We start from the raw sequence: 17,030 nt of genomic DNA, 5'->3' as shown, positions 1-17,030 counted from the left end.
AGACCTTCCCTTATTATTCTTTTGCTGGATGAAGTCGATTCAATACATCCCACTATTCATGCTGAACTTGGCTGCTCACCGAAACTTCACTCTACTGCTGTTTTGAACTGAATAGTTACAGCCAGATCCTTCACGGAGATAAGAACATTTTCCCCCAACTTAAATGTTACCATTCCTGGAAGCCTCATTACAATTCATCACACTTTTGTTTGCTCTTCAGAATTTATAGTTCCGCAAAGCTCCGTCTGTTCATGTCTGGGAGAGAATAAGGGAGGGGAAATTTGCATCAAATGGAGAGGCTGTGAAAGAGAGATATCACGTCAAAAAATTACATTAATATCTTCCAGCAGGTCTAATGACTAAACCTCATTCTACGATTCAGCTGTGATTTATGCAAGGGAAGAGTATGTAAATTGCATCTCCCGAATGCCAGAGCACCAGATGCTTTGGCAAAACATTTTGTGACTGCAATCATGCTTTTTGGACTGACAGTCTCCACTTCTTTCGTGCTATATCATGCGGGCCTCTTGGGAAGGATTCCAGCATTTTTTAAAAGTTCTTCGCCGCTGTCACGGTCCCAAAACAAACAGCCAACTGTTGCAATTGACACTTTATTGAAAAAATACAAGGCTGGTAACAAAAACCCTCTTGATAAAATAACAAAAGCGTTGAGATTTCGGTAGTCGACACATTCGACGGAAAGAAAACCCCTCCTGTGAAATGGGCACGTTGGTTAAGAGTTGTGGGGAGAGGCAGACCGCTTTGAAAAAGCCGGAGAAAAACGAGCGGAGCAGAGAGAAGACCGGGCGTTGGGAGGCTGAGGTTTAAAGGCTATTTAGATTTAGCAAGACGGAAGCCATGCTATGAGGAGAGGCAAGTTTGTAGCTGTTTCTTCAGGGAGCTGGAAGAGTTGTCAGCATGGCCGGTGGCGAGCTTGGATAAGCCATTCCAGGACAGAAGCTGTAAACCACGGAAATGCACAGATGCTGAAGCACCCGGACTGAAATGCGATGTTTCCACAAAACAGGAGAAAAGTACAAGCTGCTCCTGAGAGGTAAAACCTGGGCTGCTTTGGCGATGTTGACTTTAAATACTCAACGGGCTCTCGGACGATTGTGGTGTAAAACAAAACGGGGCCAAGACTGAGAAACCGCTATCTGTTCCAGATGTGGGGACAAGGCTGGCTAGGAGCAGACCAGGCTGAGAGAATATCAGGATCCAGAGAGCCCTGCAGTGGATCCGCCTGGAAGAGTTGAAAAGAAAAAAGGATAGACCAATGGGACTCTGAGCCCATCCTACCAAAAGGAATATAAACAGGAAAGGAAGTGACAGAAATTGCATCCTGCAAGGCTTGTTTCATAAGGGCAGCAGGAGTTGTTTTTTATACCCCACTTTTCACTACCCAAAGGAGTCTCCAGTTTACAACCTCCTTACCGTCCTCTCCTTGCAACGGACACCGCGAGGTAGGCGGGACTGAGAGCTCTGATAGGACTGCCCTGTGAGAACAGCACTATCAGGACTGTGAGGAGCCCAAGGGAGTGGGGAATCGAGCCCTGCTTGCCAAACTAGAAGCCACCACTCTCCACCACTATGCGACACTGGCTCCCAGTGAGTGCCTCCTTGCCCAATCTATAACTAATCCACACCAAGGTAGTCCTGTAAGGAGCCACGGGTGTGACAAAAACATGAGAAAACACCTCTTTCTGTAGGTGGAACCGAAGGATCCTGATCCCAGTGCAGTAGGATCGGCATGCCTGGTAGCAAACAAATGCAGCTTGCCCTGTCAAGTTGGGAGGGGTGGGTTTTAAAAATAATAATAAATATTTTATTTGTATATCGCCCCATCCTATCAGCTCAGGGTGGTTAGCGACATAAAACCATAGGGAGTAAAATCATACAATAAGCCACCTTATGTTCAAACCCACCCCCTAATATCAATTCCCCATGGTTTTTTTCAGAGTTTGGGGGGGGGGGGTCTCTGTTGGTGGAGGTTTCATGCGGAGAGGTACACAAATAAAAAAATATATAGGCCTTTGTTCAAGTCCACGGTCCCATCGCCCGGTTTGGTATCTGAAATGCAGGACTCTGTGTGCGTTCGTTCATCCGGAAGAGGTCTTTGCAGGTTGCCCTGGTGCTGAGCTGCTATTGGGCCATGTGAAGAAGGGGAAAGAGGCTTTGAGCTCCAGACTGCGAGAAGAATACTTTTGAAACGGGTGGAGGCAAAGAGCGGGTTCTCCCCATCCCTGACCCTGCTGAAGTCCCAATGCCCAGGCCTACATAATTAGTAGGGAAGCATGGCAGGGAAGGAAGAACGACCCACATTTGGGTCATTCTTACGACCCAAACCACACCGAATGGTTATTGTTGCAGCTCGGTTTAAGCTGGGTGTAGCAGCGGAGGCAGGGAGCAGCGTGGAGGAGTCAAAAGCGTGAACCACTTGGCCTTGTGACGCCCAGCAGGTCGATCGAGTGTCCCGGCTGTAAGGCAGGCCTAGCGGATGCCTGGAATCACATGTTCACTAGGGGCCCCCCCTTCTTCAGCGATCTGCTCCATGGGGGGGGGGGTCCTCACCTTCTCCGGTCATCGGCCAGGGAAGCTTCCAGGCCACAATGCCACTCTATAAGAGCACTGCATCGTCCTGGTGTGAGGTGGAGCTGTGCTTCAGGAATCGATCCTTCCATAGGAAGAGAACACTGCACAGGACGGAGATAAAATCATTCACGGGCAAATTAGAAGACATCCTAAAAAGTTAAAAACTGACCAACAAAGCCCCCCACCTCAGCCATCTTCAGTCTGGCCTGCAGGATAGTCCTGTCTGATGACTGAGAATTTACTTGGGGTTTCCGAAAAAGCAATTTACAGAAGAAGAAGAGTTGGTTCTTATATGAGGCTTTTCTCTACCCAAAGGAAGCTCAAAGAACCAACTTTCCTCTCCCCACAACAGACCCCCTGTGAGGTGGGTGAGGCTGAGAGAGCCCTGATATCACTGCTCGGTCAGAACAGTTTTATCAGTGCCATGATGAGCCCAAGGTCACCCAGCTGGCTGCATGTAGGAGACTGCAGAATCGAACCTGGCTTGCCAGATTAGAAGTTCGCACTCCTAACCACTACACCAAACTGGCTCTCAGACCAGCAGGGAGTCATCTTACCATCCTTTATCGCAGCGCTGCCTGCTTGTCCTCCAATGCTAAAGCGACCCCGCAAGACCATGCACAGGCCAAAAAAATTGCCAGTGTATGCAGCGCTTTTTGAAAGCGTGGTTTGGGACCGGCCACAAAGGAAGAACATAATGAACGGCCCCGATCCGGTGCGAGTAGGGTTGCAGGGTCTTTCGGCAGGTACTTACTCCGCTCTCTCAAGCCGTGCCCGAAACTGCGGTACACGTGGAAGAGTGCCCAGAACAGAACGCCTTTGATGGCCACGGAGATGCAGGAGCCTGTAACCACGGCAGCTTCCAGCGTGTAGGAAGATCCCTGGCCCCATGTCCGGATAACCTGAAAACAGGCAGAGGTGGCATTTGTCATGAGAAGCAGTTCATTCCTAAGGACACTTTGGAATGAGGCGGAATCACAGAACCAGTCAGAAGGGGCCATCTAGTCCCACCCGCTGCTCAATGGAGGAGCAGCCTCAAGCATCCAGGATAAGGATCTATCCAGCCACTGCTTGAAGACCACCAGTGAGGGGGAGGTCCCCACCTCCTTAGGCAGCCAAACTACTCCTCTGCTGAACTACTCTGTGTTTTCTTCCTGATTCAAGTTCTCTTCTGGCAAGGGAACTAACCTCCCTGATGAGGCAGCCCCTGTTCTCTCCAGTTCTTCTCCAGCCGATGGCCGTTTTCAAAAAAATCTCTCCAATGCCGTTGCAAGGCCCGGTTGTTGTGACCGAATCCTCTGTTTTGCCTTGCTTGGGAGATAAAAACCTGGAGCTCTCTGACATTGTTTTGGGGGCAGCATTTTGGAGACGTGACCGTTCCCTGGATGGCTGCCAATGCTCACTGCATAAGTAGGAGCATGGAACTAAAACCTTTGTATCCTTCTCTGTTTCCAGTGGGCACTGCATAAAACCGGAGCGTGGATCTGAAGCCATGATCCTGGAACAGCTCGAGAGTTGCCTTAAAACACTGCTCTTAAGACCGAGCTGAAAGGTAAGGGTGGATGATGCCCCGCCTCTCCATACCATTAAAGAGTCAGCTGACATAAGCGGGGTAGATACGGAGACACCCTGTAGTGTCCAAGGGCTTTCCTTCTGCGATCTGGCAGCCTCCGACGAACACACCTGTGCAAACGCAGCTACGGCAGGAGGCTGTGGGCAGCGCCTCGAAAACCGAGGCATTTCCTGCCTCCTCCTCTTTGGATCAACAAACCCCTTGGCATGACTTACCGTGTAGAGCAGGTAGGCGAGATAAGCCACTTCGGGTAAATTCTGACCCAGGAAAACCCAAGCGAAAGGCTTTAACTCTTTTAATATCTGCGGGGGGAGAAAATGAAAGGCAGGTATCACTGAACGGCCAGGCTGATGATACTACGGAGAAAGTGGCACCTTCTGGGGTTTCTTAAAAGTTTCAGGGGTTTCTCAGCTATAAAAAAGTTACGATTGCCCTAGATACTGGATCCAGCCCTCGGGCCACTGACTTCCCATTTCTACTTTAGCGGAAGCACAGACCATCATTTCTAACAGTCCTAAAGCTGCTTAGGACGACACTCACAGCAATGATGCCGCAGGTGACTTTCAGGGAAGCCCAGAGAATCCCGGCAGCCATGAAGATGATGTGCAGAAGGGAGATTTTCTGGAGGGTTTTGAGCAGCAGGACACATAAACAGAGCTGGAAAGGACAGGGCAGAGGTCAAAGAAGCCCCAAATGTGTATAAAGCTCACCACCCCTTTGCTATAGTCAAAAGTAACACCCTAGCTGATGTTCGCTTTTCTGATTGTTCCAGGAATTATACCAGGGTCTTAAACAGCAGCAATCTAAAGCAGGAAAGGCAATATCCTTTATACGGGATAAAGGATGCTACAGCTTTTGCATAGCAGAGGGGATCAAGCAACAGAAGAACACCAGAGAAGCCCGGTTGGATCAGGCCAATGGCCCATCCAGTCCAATACACCTTGACACACTGTGGCCGAAACCCAGGGTCCATCAGGAGGTCCACCAGTGGGGCCAGAACTCCAGACAGAGCATCACAGCCCCAGAGATAAAGCAACATCTATAACCTTGTGGTCAATAAACGCTGTTGATGTTTCTTGCACAGAGCAGGATACTCTCTTGCTGCGGTTTCTAGGGAGCAAGGCTTTGAGGCTTGTGCTTACCTGGGCCTGAAGGTCGAAGGTCAGCATGGAAAAGCAGAGGTTCAGCATGAAGTACTGGGCCTGCAGGCTCTCCAGGGCCCCGCCCACCCGGAAGGCCATCATGCTCTCGGTTTGAATGAGGATAACAGCACAGATGATGTCAAAGGCGCCGACCAAGAGGATCAGAACAAAGCGGGCCTGGCAGGGAAGCAGAAGCAGATTGGGTAGCCGTCACAGTCCGTCACTCATCCCCATGGCTCCCCTTCCTGATGAACAGCCACTCGGGCTCCTCGACTGGGCCAGAGCGGATGAAAAAGGGGCTTCTTACTGCAGAGAGGGCAGCAATTTTCATCGCTGTGCAATGATGGCACTTTTGGTGCAAGGCGGCAGTACCAGCACCAGCATCACAACATGGTGATGTTCTAGCACAAGCCCCCAAAACTCTATGGTTTCCACTGAATTTCTGGGCGAGAGCTAGAGTGTTCTGCTGGTGTAATATCATCGCGTCTGGGTTGCTCTAGAATTGATGCCATTACCAGAGAGTCTTTGGTGATGGCTAGAGTTACCCTTATCACTTCCAGGTTGTTCTAGGAACCACTAGGGACTCTGTGGTCATGACTTCCTGCAACCTGAAAAGACCTGAGTTTTTGTGTTTATTTGTTTGCTTTAAATTTCCCTCCCCGTTCTAACAGATGACCTGCGATACTCACAATCAACTGTGGCTTTTGCTCAGTAGAGAGAACCGTGAAGTTGATGACGGAGCGCAGCATGACCAGAAAGATGGAGAGGATGAAGACCATCAGCTCTTGGCGGTTCTCCTGGAGGATCCCACGGCTCATGTAGTAGATACAGAAGACTGCCAAAGAAGAAACCGATCCGTCAGGGAGATGCCAGAGAGGAGCTGAGTGGGAAGTTCGCCACTGACGTCAACCCAGGTATTGCTTCATTCTCAGGGGGTCTACCTGGATTTATTGTGTTTCTTTCATCTCGAGGGCATGCTTACCTTACGGCTTTATTCTTTTAAACAGAGTTTGCTAAGTTTTTCTAACACTCATTTAAACTTTTGATGATTGGGTGCTGGTCTCTGACCGCGTAATAAATTTTGACTTATCTCAATGACACAGGGAGTATGCAATCATTCTTCCTACTCCCCAATTCTGGGAAGATGCTACTTTTAGGATTGCTTGCTCTGGGTTGGGAAATACCTGGATTTTTTTTTTTTTGGGGGGGGGGGAGAATTCGACCTCTGCGTTTGACTCCCACAAGCCCTTGGGTCTGGCCCAAAATGCTCCAGAGAGTTACGGTCTGTTTATCCAGCCGATCTGCTTCTTCTCCTTTCCTGACAACGGTTGTCCATCATCCAGAAAAAATGACTCCTGGCTTCAGAGGATAAGAACAGGCAATGCTTTCCTTCCGCGGCCGTGCCAAAATCAGATCGCGTCCAGATCTAATCGTTGTTGAACGTAATTAATATTTAGCCTGGGTAATGTTTAAGCGGCGAGACGCGAGACTCTGTGTTCTTTCCCGTTGTGATGGGGAAGCGCCTTGAGCACTTGGGGCCGAGATATCTTTTTTAAATTTATGGTTGTGGTCCGGGCTGTCTCTTGCTGCGGCTGGCAGCTGTGGCCGTCTCACGCGGCACCTTGGGAGATCAGCAAGCGAGGGGTGGGGAGCATTCGCCCACCGGTGACTCCTGGCTTTCTGTTTAGGAAAGAGAAACCAGGATTCTAGTCCCTGGGGTGGGTTTGTCAACAGAGATTTATTTTATTATTTATTTATTTATTTTATGAATTCACCTGGAGAAAATTTATTTTATGAGTTCACCTGGAGAAAATGGCCACTGTGGGAGATGGACTCTATGGTATTATACCTCACTGAAGTCCCTCCCTTTCCCAAGCCCTGCCCTCCTCCGGTCCCTCCCCCCCAAATACCCAGGTGTTTCCCAACCCAGAGTTGGGACATCAGTGAGGGATAATGGCATAGCCTCCACTCTGCAAAACAGCCTTTGTCCCCAGGGGAACTGATCTCTGTCATCTGGAGATCAGCTGAAAATCCATCTGGCAACTCTGCTTGGTGGCACTGAGCAACCTGCCAACAGGCCTCAGGAAACTGCTGGGAAGAAGAGGAGAATGGTTTCTTTATTCCACATTTCTCTACCAGCAGGAGTCTCCAAGCGGCTTGCGCTAGCCTTCCCTTCCTCTCCCCACAGCAGAGACCCTCTGGAGCAGAGACCCTCACTGGATGTCTTCAAGCAATGACTTATCCTGGATGCTTGACCCTGATCCTGCCTTGAGCAGGGGGTTGGACTAGATGGCCTGGATGGTCCCTTCCAAAAGGTGGTGCTCCCCCTGCGGTCAGAAGTTGGGCCACCTCAGGGCTCTGCCACTTCATTCCTGGACCTACGTAAACCAGGCCAAATTCCATACTACCAAATGACAAGTCTCAGCCTGAGTAAAACAGCCTGCCTGTTCTCTCCTCTGCTCCAGGCGTGAGGGTTTTGGGTTTTTTTCTACCTAGAGGAATTTGTACTCTTCCTGGAATCAGACCTGGACGTCAGATATCTGGAAAGGCAATTTGTAAATATGTCAGGATTTGGAAGGATGCAAAGGTCAGCTAATGAATGGGGCCTCCTCCGCTTCTTGGCTTGCTGTTCCTGTTGTGCACCAGCCAGGATCTGACCCTGCTGCATGATGAGCTCCTTGGGAAGGGCGGCACCAACAAATTAGGAGCCTGTCAAGATTCCCCCCCCCCCACCAAAGGCAATTAACGGCTCGAAGGAAACAGTGAAATAGGCAGTGAAATAACTCAATATGTTTGCTGTGGTTTAGGTGGGGTAGGGAGAAAAGGATATCCAGGAAATCAGACTGTGCAATTTATCTATTTCGATTTTTTCCCTGCCCTTCTTCCAGGCAATGTACAACCCTGTGAGCTGGATTAGGGGCTGAAAGATCACCCAGTGGGTAAACTCCATTAATGGGCATTTGAGCCCAGGTTTCTCCCCCCCCCCCATGAACACTGTGCAATTATCCGATTGTATAATAGAATGTGTGACCTGAAATGCAAAAATCACACCATAGAAACCTGCTTACAGCGACGGATGGTATGAACTATACATAGCAAGACAGCCCACAGTCCCTCAACCTTCCGCCCCGGCTTCTTTCCAAATTGTTTCTTACCGACGCCGATGAGCTGGATGAGAGAGACGGTGAAGTCTTCGTGCTTCTGCTGGACTAGATTCTCCACGGTTAAGCCAATGACACTCAGCAGCGAGATAATGGTGACGCAGAAGTAGATCTTGATGGGAGAGGACAGCTCTGACCATGGCTTGATCTGCAATGAGAGGGCAGGGCCGATAGGGGCGGGCTATACATTAATTAAATAAATAAAAAGCTCTCTTGCTGGCAGAGGCTCATGGTAATTGTAGTCCATGGGCATCTGGACAGCTGCAATTTGGCCACCGCTGATCAACATTCTTTCCTATTTTTTGTAGATTTTCTCAATCTCCTGGTGACACCTTGGGATCTCCCACTATTACAACTGATCTCCGGATGATCTGGGTCCGCTTCCCTGGAGGAAAACAGTTCCTTTGGAGATCAGACTCTATGGCATTATATACTGCAGAGGTCCCTCCCCTCCCGACACTTCATCCACTACATCTCGATGTGTTTTCCAACCCAGAGCTTGTAACCCAGCAAGCAAAAGATCCGAGTACTTACAGGTCCGCATGGTGTAGGGATAAGCTCTTGATGTCTTGGTGTTAAGTTAGGCAAGGGAGGGTCTAGGGTCTCATTTAGCAGTGGAGGGGCGTGTGTCTCCTCCGGTGGGGAAAGGAGAACCCTGGCAAGGGAAAAATGGCTGGAGTTAAAAGCCAGTGAGATGTAAACGTTTCAGAGAATCATAGACTCATAGAGTTGGAAGGGACCTCCAGGGTCATCTAGTCCAACCCACTGCAGAATGCAGGACTAGCATGTTTCACTAGCATCTTGGTTTATCCCCTGCTTTTCATTACAGGTCAGCCCATGGACCTTTCCTGTTGATGTCACCTGTTCCTCAAGGGCAAGTGACGTTGACAAGGGATGGACTTTACACTTTGGAGCATTTTTTAAATGTCTTGCTTGAAAGGATAATCCTACAGAGCTCCAATGATTCTTGAAGGGACAGGAGCTATTTGACAGAATTCATTATGATTGAGTTTAGTAAGACCCTATATGTCTGTGTTTATGTATCAACACCCCCCCACACACATGTGGAATTCTTCCAGTTGCTCTGCAAACCACTTTCCTGAACAATTAACCATCTGAAGCAGAACAGACCGGGAAGGTTTGTTAACTGTAATGTTCTGCTATAAAAGTGAGATCCTATCAAAGTACTGGCTTCATTGCTGTGGGGGAGGTTGGAAGATTGTCTCCTATACCAGGGGTAGTCAACCTGTGGTCCTCCAGATGTCCTTGGACTACAATTCCCATGAGCCCCTGCCAGCAAATGCTGGCAGGGGCTCATGGGAATTGTAGTCCAAGGACATCTGGAGGACCACAGGTTGACTACCCCTGTCCTATACCAAAAAGCCCCATCTGGAAATTTTAACTGGAGGCATCAGTAAGATTTTCAATGTTTTAACTTTTGTTTGTTGTTTTCATGTTGTTACCCATCCTGAGCAACACTGGAAGGGCTGGTTAAATATAAAAATTATTATTATATTATTCAATAAATAAATATTGACTCTCTGCCTGGTTAGTTTTGAGATCTTTTTTTGAAATGTAGAGAATACAGAATTCTGGAATTGAGGTGGCATAGAGAAAGGGTTATGAGAATATGTCATGGAAAATGGAAGAGAGGGATGACAAATTCAACGTGGCAACATTTGGTAATATCCTCCTCTGAAAGAAATCTTAATTAGAATTATAGATGACTGATTAATCTAACACATCAGCATCTATTTGCATATGAGTAAAATGAAATATTTTGAGAAATACAGCATGCTTTTACAAAAAGAACATGCATTACGTGTGGCAGTTAAATCCTAGTTTAGAAACTAATTTTCTTCCAATGGACCTAATAAGTAAGGAGGGAATGGATAACTTTTCTGAGGATTTTAAAATAAGAACATTGTAGATTTTATGGCACAAACATTCATGAACTACAGACCACAGCTGCCTGCAAGGCGTCCATCATAGGCAGATTATTACTAACATTAGATGATACACTTCAGGAAACTGATGAAAAGTACTGTGGTCCATGAATTATTGCTGCATGTACTGGAGGGGGGGGCACAATAAACAGAGGCTTTAAATGCCAACAGAAAGCATATTGTGACATTTCCAAGCAAAGTTCAACAATGAACCTTTACGAACACAAGAAGTAGCAACGTCCCTTGGCTCCCTTCATTTAATCCCTGCAGTGGAAAAGGAAGCCAGAATCACTGTTGAGTCCTAAGTATCAACCTGTGGGATTCAGCAGCTTCTCACAATGACATCAAACACCTGCAGTCTTTAATATTGATTTCTTTTTTAATCTGGAGGGCTCCTTAGTTTCTTAAATGTTTTAAAGTGTCCATCTCAGAAAGCTTCACTCCTAGTTCCGGTGACTATGACGCCATTTAACCGGAAATGATGCAGGGCGGGGGAACAAAAGGCGGGCGCGATGACGTCACAACCGGGGCGTGACGCCACGGTGACGTCCCATGCAGAGCAGAGCCTTCCCCCCTCCTCCGGCCACTAAGATGGGGTCTCTGCAGGCTCGGACGCACGCCTGTGAGAGCGGACCGGAGAGAGAACTCACCCTAACAGCCAACCAGCTCCTCCCTCCACCCCCTGCCTACGGGTCCCCGCGAGGCTCAAGGCAGCCGCTACCTGGTATCAGGTGGTTCCATGGTGACGACGGTTGCTTACATGGCTCAGCGGGCGAGCGGGCGGGAACCAGCTCCACTTCCGGATTGGAGGTACACTTCCGACGAACTGCGAACCACCGAGATCGGGAGGGCCAGAGCGGCCGGTCCGTGCACGACTTCCAAAAAGCCGCCATTTTGTCGTGCCTTCTCTGGGGGCGCTCTAGGCGGCAACGTCTCTATCACGAAAACACCCACGTTTCGAGTCCCACGCCTTGAGATGGAAGTGGCTCCTGATTTCCACGGACCACAATTCCCATGAGCCCCTGTGCCAGCACGTGCTGGCCGGGGCGCACGGGAATTGTAGTCCGTGGGACCGCGGGCCGCATTCATAGAGATAGCATAAACCGCAGAGGCCGTATCACCGTTCCGTGTGGATATCCCACACGAGTGCTTCGGCCTGGCTTGTCCATGGGAGTCACTCTACCTTTCTAACTCTATAGTCCCAATAGTTACCCCCCCCTTTTTTTTTTTTTTGAGCTGGTGGCGCTTTGAGTCCCTTGGCTTGGCTTTGTCCACTGGCATCTTGAAGACCCACAACGTTGTATTCCGGCTGTAAGCTTTCCAGTGCGTGCAGCCTCCAGAAATCTGCATGCACACCAACGCTTATAAAACTAAGCTGGTCTTCAAGGGGCCGCTGGGCTCCGACTTCATTTGAAGCAGTCAGTCGGGAAACGGGGGCTCTTTTGCCCTTTGCAAAATAGGGCAACCCCAATGAAGGAAACGAAGCAATGCCGGGAGCTCTCCAGGCCCCACCTGGAGGCTGGCAACCTCACTCTTTGGTGGTGTGCGGAGCTCTTCACCTGTCCCACACACCCCAATTTTTGCATATAGCCTCCTTGTGCATGAAGAAGCGTGCCTGCAGACGAAAGCTTCTACCCAGAATAAAAACCTCGTTGCTCTCAAAGGTTCGGTCACTGCTAAAGTGCTTTTTCCAAATGCAGAATGAGACTCCGGGTCTTCCCACGCGGCCTCCCCCCCGGACCTCCATTCCTATCCGTCTGGATGCTACGGCTGAAGGAGGAGTCAGGGGAGCCCTCCATCCTTCATGCGGACTAGGAACTTGCCGGGTCCCCTCTGCAATCCGCTACAGAGGCGGGCTCCCCCTCTCCCTCCCGGGCCAGGCCTGTTGGCAACGGGCTGGGCGCCTCCGCTGAACTAGAAGAACTTTCGAGGGACGGCTCAGCGGGACGACTCGGGACCAACTCGGGTTGCCAACTCTAGCTTGGGAAAGCCCTGGAGAAGCGGGGGAGGAGCCAGGGGAAGAGAGGGGAGGGCCATCCACGGGGCACAATTGCCTCCAGCCCACCCACCACCACCCCTCCTCCTCCTCCTCCCCCCCTAGGGAAGGGGGTGGCCGCTTTCCTGCCTTTGCTCCGCCCGGGCGGGGGAGGAGCGCTCGGCTCGTGGGCGACGGTGGCCGCGAACATGGCTGGGCAGGGAGACAGCCGCGCGGGGGAAGAGGCAGGTGGGTGTGTCGGGGGCGAGAGGGACCGGGGGTGGGTGGGTGGGCGTGCAAGCCAAGGGGCTCTCCCGCAAGAGACCAAGCCTGCATTCGTGCATGCGAGGGGAAGGCCGGGGGGGGGGGGAAGCCCCTAGAAACGGGTGCAGCGCCGAGCCCCATCTTTGCATTTTTGCAGATTAGGGTTGAACCCCGGCTAGAATCGAACCTGCGCCCGGGGCCAGCCTTGCGCTGAAGGGGGTCCGTCTCCAGGCGTGCGCCTCACTGTCCTTTGGCGGCGAGCCCGGATCGTGTTTTGCAGCACCCGACCTTTGCTCGGGCGGCGGGTTAAGTTGTCACGGGTTGACGTTCATCCCCGGGCGTCGGCGGAGACTGCGGGTTCGCGACGCGATCCTGTTTGCGAGCCTATAAAGGTGGGCGGGAGCGGACCGTCGGGCCCCGTCGCCTTGCCGGGCTCCCGATGGCTCCGGGGAGCTGTTTCCATCCAGGCATGAGATGGATGCGACTTCGCCTCTTCTGCCTTTCGAAATGAGGATTCTGCCTCGAAGGGGCTTGCACAGTTGGTGATGAAAATGCCTTGGGGAACGGCTTTGCCGGATCTAATCTGGATCTGTCTGGTTTGGAGTCCTTTCCCGGCTGATTTCCAGCCAGATCCCTTTCCATATGTTGAGGTAATGGCCTTTCCCTCTTGGATTAAGAACCTCAGAAGAGCCCTGCTGGGTCAGGCCAGGGGTCCATCCCATCCAGCCTCCTGTCTCACACAGGAGGGCCAGCCACAGGGGTTAGATGCTGGGGCTTTCCTTAGAACATCAGAAGAGCCCTGCTGGATCAGGACAGTGGTCCATCCATTCCAGCCTCCTGTCTCACACAGGGGCCAACCAGTTCCTCTGGAGGGCCAGCTACAGGGCAGAGAGGCCGAGGCCTTCCTAAGAACATCAGAAGAACCCTGCTGGATCAGACCAGAAAGGGTCCATCTAGTCCAGCATCCTTTCTCATAGAGTGGCCAACCAGCTCCTCTGGAGAGCCATCAACAGCGCACAGAGAACAAGGCCTTTATTAGAACAACAAAAGGGCCCTGCTGGATCAGACCAGTAAGGGTCCATCTAGTCCAGCATCCTGTCTCACACAGGGTGCACCGAACAGTTCCTCTGGAAGGTCAACAATAGGGCATGGATGTCGAGACCTTCCCCTGTTGTTGCTTGGTGGTCCTGGGATTCAGAGGCTTAGTATCCCAACAACAACCCTGTGGGGTAGGTTAGCCTGAGAGACAGAGCTTTCTTTCTTTCTTTCTTTCTTTCTTTCTTTCTTTCTTTCTTTCTTTCTTTCTTTTTCTTTCCAGCATTCCACGTCCTTTTCAGCATTCTTTAAACCATACATAAACATGTGTGCATTTCTGGCAGACAGAGAGAGTGTTCTTAAGACGTGGCACGGAGACACGGGCTGGCCCGTCGTGCTCCTCTTAAAGCCAATTGAGAAGGTCAATCAACTGATTAAAGGGCTTAAGGCAGCAGGCTTAAGGCAGCTGGCGATGTTAGACGTAAATATTTCATAACCCAATCGCTTAATTGGTTTGTCTGGCGGCTCCATCTCTCGCCGGGATGCTGTAGCTTGCCCGCAAAGAGGCTTCAAATGGGAGCTTTATAGTCTGGATCGATCTGCTCGCCTGCTCATTCGAGCCACACAACGGTCCTGCGAGGGAAGGCAGGCAAAGTGTAAGGGAGCCGAGGTCGCCCGCTCAGGGAGCTTTGCGATGGAACTGGGATTCGAACCTGGGTCTCCCAGACGGGTTGCTGTTTAATGTGCATGTATGTATTTCACAGCTGGGTTTTATGTTTACCCTCTCTTATGGTCGAGCGACGCAGCTAGTCCTGTTTGTTTGACAATGATTAATGACTTCATGAATCCTGTGTGATATTGGGGTTTACCATATCTTTTGCTGTTTTTAATCCCCCCCCCTTCTTAAAGATTTCTGCTTTTTTTTTAAAAAAAAGCTCTTGGGTATTCTTGCATGCTTATCTGTGTATTTGGTACTTGAATCCTTTTATCTGCTTGCTGTATTTCCCACAGCCTTTGAGAACCTTACGAACTGTGTCCCAGAATGGCATATCTGGGGACAAGCAGCATGACTGGAAGTTGAGTCCCTGAATTCGCCACAAAAATATCTAAGGGAGAAGGTGGATCAGTGGGGTGACATCATGTGTGGGGGGGATTTGTCTGCCCTTTAACATGCCACTTAGGTACTTCTGCATTTCTTTAAGGCTTGGTAGAAGAAGAAGAGTTGGTTTTTATACCTTGCATTTCACTTCCCAAACCCGTTTACAAGCACCTTTCCCTTCTTCTCCCCAGAATAGCTAGGTGGGGCTGAGAGAGCTCTAAGAGAACTGCTCTGCAAGAACAGTGACTAGCCAAAGGGCGCCCAACTCGGGCTAGTCACAGTCCTGATAGATCTGTTCTCCCAAAGCGGTTCTGTCAGAGTTCTCTCAGCCCCACCTAGCTCCCGAGGTGTCTGTTGTGAGGAGAAGAAGGGAAGGTGATTGGAGATTCCTTCGGGTAGTGAAAAGAGAGATTCAAACCCAACTCTTCTCTTCTTCCTCCTGGTGGCTTCTTTTTTCAGCCTAAGTCTAAATCACACATTCCACTCATAGCACTTCGATGTCGCATCCTGTCCGGGCCACAGCTGTGTTTTATTTCTTTCTCTGGTTTTCCTTTTTGAACACAGTTCTCCGTGTGGGAAATGGAATTCCTCTTTGGCGTAAGGGCCTGACGTCCCCCACAAACAAAGAGGACCTCCAGGGCCCACCCTGCCAGAGTTGAAGAGTTGTTCCCTCCTCGCTGAGAGCTGCCTTTGCCCCATGGTCGTTGGGTCCAGACGGCGTTCCAGGCCTCAAGATGGCCGGTCAGGCTCTGGAAGATGGTGCCGTGGCCGTCCCGCCCCTTCTGGAGGAGAAGCCCAAAAGCAAAGGGCTGTTCCAGCTGGGCCCCCTTTTCCACCACCGGAGTGAGAAGTTCGTCATCTCCCGGAGCGACAGCGTGCCGGAAGAGAACGTCCTGAAGATCACCATCACCGAAACCACTGTGATCGAGTCGGATTTGGGCATCTGGAACTCCCACGCGCTCGTCTACCTCAGCTTGTGGTTCTTCTTCAGCTTTTGCACTCTTTTCCTGAATAAATATATCCTTTCACTGCTGGAGGGCGAGCCGAGCATGCTGGGTAATTGCGGTTCTTAACCTGTTTTGCGAGTCCCCGAAGGGAACGTGGAGAAGGGGAAATCAGTTCTAGAGATGCTGTAAGGATTGCAAACGGCAAAGTGATTTATGCTTGCATTTTTGCCTTTATTCCTGTCCCCATTTCCTCAAAAGTGGTGCGGAACACTGTTCTCCCCTTCTCCCTTTTATCCACAGACAACAACCCTGTGGGGTAGGCCAGGGTGAGTGTTTGGGAGGGGCCTGAGACCACTATGAGAGACAGGATTCTGGACTAGATGGACCTCTGGTCCGATCCAGCGGGGCTCTTCTTCGCCAAGCAGGCTTCCGGGATAGAAGTGGCAATTAGAACCCAGGGTCTCCCAGGATCCTAGCCCACCTCTCCACACCAGCTCTGGCTGCTTCCGAAGGCCTCACGAACCCTGGGTGCTGTCGGGGTCAGGAATACAACTGGCAAATGTCCTCTGTATGCAAGCGGCCACAATCCGCTTGAAGTCCTCCTCTGATGCGGCTGCTTCTCTCCAACTCTCTCAGGTGCCGTCCAAATGCTCTCCACCACCTTCATCGGCTGCGTGAAGATGTTCGTCCCCTGCTGCTTGTATCAGCACAAAACGCGCCTGGTCTACCCTCCAAATTTTATCATGATCATGCTGTTTGTCGGGCTCATGAGGTAAGAGCTTGGATGCTTCCGCCCCCCTGCCACCCCAGAGGGACTGTTACTAGGGCTTCCGGCTTGGAAATACCTGGGGATTTTGTGTGGGGAACCCAGGGAGGGCCTTCCAACGTTCTCTGAGGCAGCTGAATGAGGAATGGCTTTCTCAACACCTGCTACCAGCCAGGGACCTGGGAGCAGAGACGTTTGGCACGCAGAGCGGAAAGAGAAAGACTCTGTGTGCACACAAATAATGTTCCATCCCTCTCCCTCGCCGATCTCTGCTTCCAGGTTTGCCACGGTGGTTTTAGGCCTCGTCAGCCTGAAGAATGTTGCCGTTTCCTTCGCTGAGACGGTCAAAAGCTCCGCGCCCATTTTTACCGTTATCATGTCCCGCATGATCTTAGGAGAGTACACAGGTGAGCCGGGCGGCCGGTTGGCTGGACTTTTCCTACTCGGCAGCTTGAATAAAGCGGTTGGTGTTTGGGGCCAGGCTTGGGTTTGGATCCCCTCTCCGTTCACCCGGGGGACCTTGGGTCGGT

General features: G+C 50.8%; 2 protein-coding genes across 8 annotated transcripts in view; one reads left to right on the top strand and one right to left on the bottom strand.

The window, feature by feature from the left end:
• Positions 1-11,299, bottom strand: LOC143824852 (uncharacterized). Of its 4 annotated transcripts, none has more exons than XR_013226895.1 (10): positions 11,136-11,299; positions 9,003-9,123; positions 8,463-8,616; positions 5,997-6,142; positions 5,308-5,484; positions 4,706-4,822; positions 4,381-4,467; positions 3,347-3,494; positions 2,572-2,693; positions 1-255 (listed from the first exon to the last, which is right to left on the bottom strand). XR_013226895.1 is itself a non-coding variant. In XM_077312619.1 (9 exons), exons 1-9 carry the CDS (start codon positions 11,153-11,155, stop codon positions 2,662-2,664), a joined length of 1,002 nt encoding a protein of 333 aa, XP_077168734.1. In that variant the 5' UTR covers positions 11,156-11,299; the 3' UTR covers positions 598-2,661. The 4 variants fall into 4 exon arrangements, 2 of the variants coding, with proteins under 2 accessions (XP_077168734.1, XP_077168735.1); XR_013226894.1 differs by lacking the exon at positions 1-255 and adding an exon at positions 598-1,243; XM_077312619.1 differs by lacking the exon at positions 1-255 and having other exon boundaries at positions 598-2,693.
• Positions 11,037-17,030, top strand: part of SLC35E2B (solute carrier family 35 member E2B) — a 12,886-nt gene continuing 6,892 nt past the window's right edge. For 2 of the 4 annotated variants that reach the window (XR_013226893.1, XM_077312613.1), the window contains exons 1-4: positions 12,495-12,638; positions 15,352-15,843; positions 16,371-16,506; positions 16,780-16,907. Coding sequence is in view for 3 of the 4 variants with exons in the window: in XM_077312613.1 (XP_077168728.1) it covers positions 15,522-15,843; positions 16,371-16,506; positions 16,780-16,907 (586 nt within the window). In the remaining variant the exon portion in view is untranslated. Of the gene's footprint in view, positions 11,225-12,494; positions 12,639-12,850; positions 13,304-15,351; positions 15,844-16,370; positions 16,507-16,779; positions 16,908-17,030 lie in introns of those variants that run through there. The other 2 variants (XM_077312615.1, XM_077312614.1) reach the window with 2 other exon arrangements.

Source organism: Paroedura picta, chromosome 15 (assembly GCF_049243985.1).
Source record: "Paroedura picta isolate Pp20150507F chromosome 15, Ppicta_v3.0, whole genome shotgun sequence".
NCBI classification, from domain to species: Eukaryota; Metazoa; Chordata; class Lepidosauria; order Squamata; family Gekkonidae; genus Paroedura; species Paroedura picta.
Note: the sequence above shows the minus strand (reverse complement) of the source record. Positions and strands in the feature narration are given on the sequence as shown.